Genomic DNA, 8602 nt, shown 5'->3' on the forward strand with positions numbered 1-8602 from the left:
AACAGCATGCAAGCAAGGCCATTATAGTTAAAGAGAGTCTCCTCAAACAAGAAGTGATTGTTAGACATGTCTAACATGTGCATTTATCTGCTGCTAAATCAGCCTCAATTTTCAGGCTTTCCACCAGATTTTGGAACCTGGCAGGAGTTTACTCCCATTCAAAGTAGGCCTGCACGAAAAATATGAATCATGATTTTATTAGCTTCGAACTGATATCACGATTCTCTGCCACAATTCTTTTGACCATGACAAAACAAAACAAAAATTGGCAGTACCAAACATGGATTTTTTTTTGCATCACCACAAGCCTGTTAACATAGAGGCTTCATTAAAGAGAAGGGAGAGTATGGGAGCGCTTTAAAACCTTTTTTATACAGACAATGTTTAAAAAATACAGAAAATTCTTGTTTTTGAGATCGTGATTTTATAACAATTGACGTGCAGGCCTAATTCAGAGCATTATCGACGTCCAACACCGATGTTGGCTCTCAGTTTGCAGTGCAGTTCATCCCAAAGCTGTTAAATGGAGTTAGGTTCAGGACTATGTGCAGGCCAGTCAAGTTCTTTCCCACCAAACTCAGAAAACCAATTATTCACGGCTCTGACTCTGTACACGGAGGAGTTGTTGTGTTAAAGAACGAGACAAACTGTTGACACAAAGTTGGAAGAACACTTATATACAGTATATTGGTGTTTGCTTGGAATGTGGACAGTGGTGTCAAACTTCTGATCATAGAAGAAGAAAAAAGACAAAACAAAGTTATATGGATACATTATTACAGATACAAAACCTGAGCACAACGCAGCAGAAGGATTTCAATTATCTTTGGAAGTTCAGTGAAAAATAAAAAAAAATGTAAGTCCAAGTGTTTATTTAAAAAAATTGTGAACTTTACAACTTGAAAAAAAAAAGGTTAGCTGTGATTATTGTGTGGTTTAAGCAGGAATTGGGCACCAAGTTCTTTTTGTGAATGGACAACGGACAACACTGACTTAATGGGCTTAAATAAGGTAGTGTCTCCAAATTTACCTTAAGTAAAACTTGGCTCCTCCTGTACTACAGCACCTACTGTTAAAAATAAGTTTGGAGACACTACCTTATTTAATCATTACATTTATAGATATTTTTTTGTTTTTTGTTTTGTAGTTTCTACTGCTACTAGAGACCAATCTTATTTCTCCAGCTTGGAGGAATGCTTGTTTTGATAAAAAAAATTGTCAAAAATTGTGTTTTGATAGCTCATTGTTAACTTTACTATGTAAGGAAAGATGCGTCATTCGTGCTTTAATATAATTTCGCTATAGAGTAATTGATCCCAGAAGTTTGAATCTGTGAATATCTTTCCTAGTTTGCTCTCTTTCATAAAACCGAGAGCACGGATGATGAGTCCGTGCTCTCGGTTTAGTCTTTTTTTCTAAGCTGACCCCAGGGGGGCTCTGTAGACTTGCAAAGACTGAGCTGGATACTAAAATGTGATACTGCCAACATGGGCCAAATTGTTTTGTGTGTGTGAAATACTGGCTATTTTTTGTGAAATACTGGATGTTCTTACCGCCTTGGGCATTTAGAAATATAAACTACACTGTCTGAAAGGGAATGTTGAACTATAAACTATGAGTTGTCACAGGCAAAAAATGTTATGAGCCACAACATGACAGTACAGTTAACATGACAGTACATGGAAAAAGCAAAATAAGCTCAACACACAGTTGTTGCTGAGAGCTGTGTGGTTGTTTGTATTGGTGCTGTCAGTTTGTAGAATTACAGAGAGGGAAGTTACTGTAATGGACACGAGATGGCGTAAGAAACCCACAAAGTGCTGGCAGAACTGTTCAGTAATGCCTCTAACACACTGCAGACCTCACAGCTTTGGGTTGAAATACTGCAGAATAAACTCCAGCATTAGTTTAACACGCTGATATAGCTTTTTTCTGTTGAGTTTGGTGTGTGTATTTCTAACTACAATCTCTTTTTAGGTGTGGATAGACAACGGGTGGACATGCTAATTAGCAGTGTGCAGTGATGTCTGCAACAGTGTTATTTTTTATACTACTACTATACACCAGTATAGTCTTTTTTTGTCCTATTTATTTATGTATTTATATTCTACACAAAGTGGTGTTAATGTTTAGCCTGATCGGTGCCCGAGAGGGTTTAGAGGGGTGAAACAAACAGTGACTTTAAGTTGAAAAGAAATTATTTTAGGTGTCAACATTTTGGCAGTGCGTGTTGTTGCTATGTTTTGAACATGTTAACTCACGTTAGCTGTGTTGGTTGAAATAGTTCAAACTGCTAAAATAATTCGGGGCAGACATTTGTGGTCTCCAGATGACAATCCTAAGGATGTTGGTAGGTCCTGACCTTTTATGTCGTCCCGGTAACCTCCCAATGTTAACAATGGTTTCATTAGGGGACTGCATTGTTAGACAGAAGTTAAACAGTTTACACTGAAGTCTTAAGATTATCCTGGGAAACCACGACCACATGTCTGTATTTATGCTGCTTTTTGTTTTAAATATAAGAAACATTTGTTGTTTTGAATTAAATTATTAAAGTAATGTCCCCCCCCCTGTAGTCCTATCTTATAGTAGGCCTAAAGTATCTTAATTTGATATAGCCTACTTTGGATTAATTCAATATACCAGCTTTCTATTTTAACTTCTTCATCTATAACTCAAACTCTTGGGTTTGGTGATGAATCTCACACTTACATGGTAAAAGTCTCCGAGTCTCTTCCCGCCCCACTCACCTTATCTCTGCCCGCTTCTCATTACCTTAATTATGCAGCTGCACGCCGGGAGGTTTCACAGGGTAAAACAAACGCCCCGCTCTCTTTGGGGGCAACGGTCCAGGTGAGGTACCAACAGACCTGAGTAATGCAATCAAACATGAGGCCGAACGAGACTCTTCTTCTGCTGCTGCTGCAAGCGGCGTGTTTCCTCGGTGTGTGTGCTCTTTCACATGTCGAGGAGATGAGGAGCCAGGAGCGGCTCTTCCTCAGCTCCCTGGGACTCTCCGAGCAGCCTCGGGCCGCGGGGAGCCACCAGCCCCAGCGCCACGTCCCCTCCGCTCTCTGGAGAATGTTCCGGAGGTCAGGCAACACCCAGGCCCGGGAGAGCGACCCCTGCACGGTGTCTGAGTACGGAGTCCGCGGCAACATCATCCGATACGTGCAGGACCAAGGTAGGTCTTCATATTTTGTGTGTAGACACACTAATGTTGACTGGTTGTAAAGGCCAAATGTTTTCAAGTTGTCATGTGAAGTGTAGTTGTTTCCTCATGACCACAAGTTAGGCCTAGATGGAGACCGATCAAATGTAAACTCAGCCTTTTAAACTTCTAATTAGGTAATTAGATAATTAACTCAAACTTAGATAGCCTATTTTTAGTAGACTAGTTATGTATCTGAAATACATTTCTTAAAATCTGCCCAGTGGTGAAGAAAATAAAATGCGTTTAAATAAAATAATAAATTAGTAGGCCTACTCGTGGAGTTGTGGATAGACTTTATAATTCTCATGTACTTGCATAGCCCTAATTTTCCTTTCCATCCGTTTTCAGTCGACTACAAAGGACATTTGTATCAGTGTCACTGAACAGTGGCATATTCCATGTGTTGTGGTTGTGCGAAGTTTCGCACATCTGTGTTTATTAAAAAAACAGGTTCTGCCGAGATTTGCACTCAGGTATGTAAATGAAAGCGAGAATACATGCTTTTATTTATTGATCAAAGTGTTATCAGAAACATGGCAGAGCAATCGGTGAAAATACATTTCTATAAAAATAGACAACAAAAGGCAAGTTATTTTTAGGCGTTGGCACTAAATCATACTGTTGTTCTTTATTTGTGCTGCTAAACATGCAGAGTGAGTACAACCCCAGTGTGTGCGTTTGAGAGAGAAGTAGTCGGCCATGACAAATGATTATTCCCCATGATTGAAGTTATCATGCATCCCATCTCGGCTTAAATATAAAACTTAAATAAACCCCTGCGGTTAAAATGCTCCTCTCCCTGCTGATGTTTTGCAGGCAGGCTGATGTCAGGCTGGAGCAGCAGCTGTCAGGCCTGTCTGGAGAAGCAGCTTTTCTTCAACATGTCGGTCCTGCAGCCTGTGGAGCTGCTGTCTCTGGCTCAGCTGGAAATCAAGTTCCACTGGAACCTCTTCCAATCTGCAGATTACCTTCACGGGCCCCGGGCCCTCGGCGTGTCTCTGTATAAAGTGCTTCGAGCCACGCTGAGGGGAGCCAATCCCCAGGCCAACCGCAGACTCCTGCTGTCCCAGTCGGTCCAGCTGCAGCCTGAGCCCGCCTCCATCACCATGGACCTCACCTCGCTGGCAGAGAGCTGGCGCAAACCGGGACGCAACTACGGTTTAGTTTTAGAGCTGCTTCCTCACAGCACAGATTCAAAGGAGCTTCTTCCATTTCACCCCGGGAACTCCCTCCCTTTGGAACCAGCCTTCACCCTGCCGCTGATCCAGGCCTCGCTGGTGGCCGTGTCCCTTAACCCCCATCAGTGTAGCTCTAGACAGAGAAGAAGTGCTGTCCACCTCCCGGTGACACCCAGCAACGTGTGCAAGGCCCGCCGCCTCTACATTGACTTTAAAGACGTGGGTTGGCAGGACTGGATCATCGCTCCACAGGGCTACATGGCCAACTACTGCCACGGCGAGTGCCCGTTCCCGCTCAGTGAGAGTCTGAATGGCACCAACCACGCCATCCTGCAGACCCTGGTGCACTCCCTGGACCCGCACGGCACGCCACAGCCCTGCTGCGTCCCCATCCGCCTCTCCCCAATCTCCATGCTCTACTACGACAACAACGACAACGTGGTGCTCCGACATTACCAGGACATGGTGGTGGATGAGTGTGGGTGTCGATGATGTCTGTGGACATTTCTCACCACCATATATCCACCAGTTATTTTTTTTTTAAAGCTTTTCTTGGTCCAAAGTTAGGATGTCTCAATTTCTTAATGTGACTTAATGCTGTTTGTCAGACGAGGAATTCAGTGTACAATGTTCTTTGCAGTCAATGATATAGAATTTTAACATTTTGTATTCTCACAGACATGTAGACATTTTTTAATATGAAGGCTGTTAATAAAAATTACAATAAAACCACACTGGAGGACTAAATTTGAAAGACAAGTTTTCTTAAGTATTCAGTTTTGGTGGAGCTTTCTTAACAAATCCACACTTAAGATAAGGGGGCTGAAAATCAAATCACTTGGGGGCCACTGGCCAGGTTATCCTCTCCTATGGGTCCCCTCAGTGGATGATCGGGGGGGGGGGGGGTGTTGTTTTTGCAAGAATTTCAGAGACCAGTGCTTTGGAACAGCAATCCAGATGTGAGGAATAAATCATGCATTATCTTTAGAGGGTTTGTGCTGACTTTAATGAAAGAAACCCTATGTTCTGTGTTTTTGTCACTGGGAAGATTGCATATCATCCAATAATTTTATATTTTCATCATTCTTCCCCCCCCCCCCCCCAGCAAAATTAAAGACCCTTGTGAGACTGAAATGTATCAGACAGCTAGCTAATCTAAAACTGAGCAGCTTGTCTTTCCTTCCCCTCTCCTTTGTCCCTAGTGTGCCGCTCTGTTTATTCCAAGAATGCTGCTTAAGTAACCGGTTACTTTAAAACAAAAGCTGGTAGTTTAAATCTCACATTTGAGAAGCTGAAAGCAGAGAATATCAATGTGTGCTTAAATGATTTCTGTTGATCTACTAATCAATAAATCAACTATTGAAATAATTGTATCCTGAAGATAAAACTTACAAACAAATTCTCATTTTAACTGTTATACAGCCTAGTATTTGCTTAACAATGGAAACAAAATTATACTCAATGCATTCACTTTGCAATCATGTTTCTTCGCCAGAATCAATACTGATAGAAAGAGACTCAGATCAGCAGAAATTCTCTCCGCCTTTACGTGTCTCTACCGGTTTCCTATGGTGTCAATGTCTCCCTGACAGGGACCAGCTACTCTCTTATCTACTAAAGGAGAAATGAACTCTTATCTCACCTTCCTGCCTGATAACACCCCCCACCAGCTACCTCCTCCCTCACTGTGCCACACAGACCACTGGAGTTGCCTTGACGACAGCTAGTCGCCACAGCAACCGAGAGAGGCTGACAGGTTGTACTAATTAGTAAGAGACAGGGAGACAGAGTTTGGGGTGTGAAGGAGGAGAGAAGAAGAGACCCAGTGAGCAGTTGTTGGCTCCCAGAAGGTTCTCCTAACGTTCCCACTGGGTTGTGGTAATGTTAATCTTTTAAAGGTTCCTAGCCTGTCTCTCTTTCATTCCCACGTTATGAGAGCATTCTTGAAATGCTCTCAAACAACATTATTAACCCTTTAAACTATTAAATTTCACTTTTTGATTTTCACACTTGTTCCAACCCATGCAGTCCATTGTTCCAACACTTACTGACTCAAATACTGATGTAAATATTTAAAACCAATTCAGGAAAGTGTGTTTTTGTTGTTACGACTATTTCACATAAAAAAATATTGTAGACGCTCTGAGCATCAATTCATAGAAATGTCCCTAAAAGAGTTTTAGGCATTTTTTGGTGGGTTTTGGAATCTCGACTAGAAGTGAAGTGAAAGATTCCTGGAACCGTAAGTGCTTCAGAGGTCAGGAGGTTGAATTAAGAGCCGTTTAGTGCACACCTTGTTTACCGGTTCATAAGAAGTCATGCAACAGAAACAGAGTTGGAAATAAATACTGTCCTTTGAAGAGTTTCAGAAGTTAACAATACAGCAGAAAGGTAGAGCTAGAGGGTGCTAGTCCCCTTTCCCTCTTTTATTTTATTTTTCATACACATCCACACTCCAATAAAGGGACACTTTATTGAACTTTCATAAAGTTGGCAAAATCTGTGTAGCAGGGGCTGTGATACTCTAACTTTTATTCCCTGGTATGGGTTGGGCTAAAAAAAAAAACACAGGGTCCCTCATTTCCCATAATGGAACCAAAAGGGTCAGCCTGGTTTCCACTGGTTGCAGAACAATGGGATTTTGTTTTTTAAAACTGGGAGCTGCACAGTAAAACCATTGACCACAGATTTAAGCCAATCCAGACCAATCCATCTCTAATTCCTAAAAGATGTTAGATCTGAAAGCAAAGGTGTAGCAAAAGTATTTTTATTTATTTTTTTTTTTTTTTGCATCCCTTCCTGTTTATTACTCTGCCAGTTTTTATTTTTTATTCAATCATATAGTTTTCTTATTTTCCTCTGATGTGTAACATAACTGAACTGAAACAGAAGATGAATGAGAGAGAGAGTGAAGCAGCAGAGGGATAGATGGGAAAAGGAAGGAGAAGCCTCAGGCTGTGCAACAGTACTTTGCTGTCAAAGACAAAGTCATTTCCACTTTACCCTCTAGGGGAGGGTAACAGTCAGATTCACAGAAGTGTTTTCTTCCTGTCTCTAAAACTAAAACACTCGCTCTCTCCTCCTCCCGAATGAATCTTCACTGAGTTACGGATGAGCCACAGAGTCAAATTATCTTTAAGCTTTGCGTCAGTGGTGAAGCCCGGGGACACCCTGAGCTCCTTTAACACTCTCAGAAAAAAAGATACAGAGTTCAACCTTTTTTTATTGGGTCCAGGGGTCTGGGACAAAGTACCCCTTTCTTTTTTAGTCATGCCAGCAGCGTTGCTCTGTGGTCCACCACTTTGGTCCGGGCTGAAATATCTCAACAACTGTTGGATGGGTTATTATGAGATTCAGGACAGACCAGCATGATTCCTCAGAGAATGAATCTTACTGACTTTGGTGATCCCCAACAACAAATCACGTCTCATTTAAAAAAAAAAAAAAAAAAAAAAATGAACGATGTCAGAATAATTTAAAGTGTTCCTATTATGCTTATTTCCAGGTTCATTGTATTTGGAGGTTATATCAGAATAGGTTTATATGGTTTAATTTTCAAAAAACACCATATTTCTGTCATACTGGACATTGCTGCAGCTCCTCTTTTCACCCTGTGTGTTGAGCTCTTTGTTTTAGCTACAGAGTGAGACATCACACTTCTGTTCCATCTTTGTTGGGAGTCGCACATGCTCAGTAGCTAGGTAAAGACAACTGTGAGCAGAGTATGAGGGCGTGCCATGTTAGCCGCTAGGCGAGCATTATAACGTGTGTTACGAAGTGACGCACGTTGGTCAAGGAAGTAAAGGCTGGACTACAACAGAGGTGTTTGGAGCAGTTTGTGAACAGTGTTTTCTGTTGGAGATGGTAAGTCCCTTTGGGGTGGACTTTGGGCTTTTTCACTTTGTAACGTTCACAAAAACGATGTAAAACCTGATAAAGGAAAGGGAAAAAGCATAAAATGAGCACTTTAAAAGACAGCAAAAAGCTTCTGAATAATTCCTGTAATTCAAATATGATCAAGTTGCATTCTTATAAGCCACTGTCTTGTTACTTGCAGTCAACAAAGTGGTTAATTTGGGAATTAGGTGATTCGACTAGGATTACTGACTAAATTTAGCATTTCCACTGGGTAAAATGCATGTACCGGTCATACCAGTTGACAACAAATGACACAAATGACCTTTCATACACTGTTAAACAAAAACAAAAA

The 8602-nt window shown here is 41.4% G+C and overlaps 1 protein-coding gene across 1 annotated transcript; it reads left to right on the forward strand.

The window, feature by feature from the left end:
- Nucleotides 1-2794: 2794 nt before the first annotated feature.
- gdf3 (growth differentiation factor 3) lies at nucleotides 2795-5271 on the forward strand. The gene is made up of 2 exons (XM_032529724.1): nucleotides 2795-3184; nucleotides 4031-5271. The coding sequence occupies exons 1-2, from the start codon at nucleotides 2878-2880 to the stop codon at nucleotides 4882-4884; spliced, it is 1161 nt and encodes a 386-aa protein (XP_032385615.1). The 5' UTR covers nucleotides 2795-2877; the 3' UTR covers nucleotides 4885-5271.
- The last annotated feature ends 3331 nt before the right edge of the window (nucleotides 5272-8602 follow it).

The sequence above is a fragment of the Etheostoma spectabile genome, chromosome 11 (assembly GCF_008692095.1).
Source record: "Etheostoma spectabile isolate EspeVRDwgs_2016 chromosome 11, UIUC_Espe_1.0, whole genome shotgun sequence".
In the NCBI taxonomy this organism is placed as follows: Eukaryota; Metazoa; Chordata; class Actinopteri; order Perciformes; family Percidae; genus Etheostoma; species Etheostoma spectabile.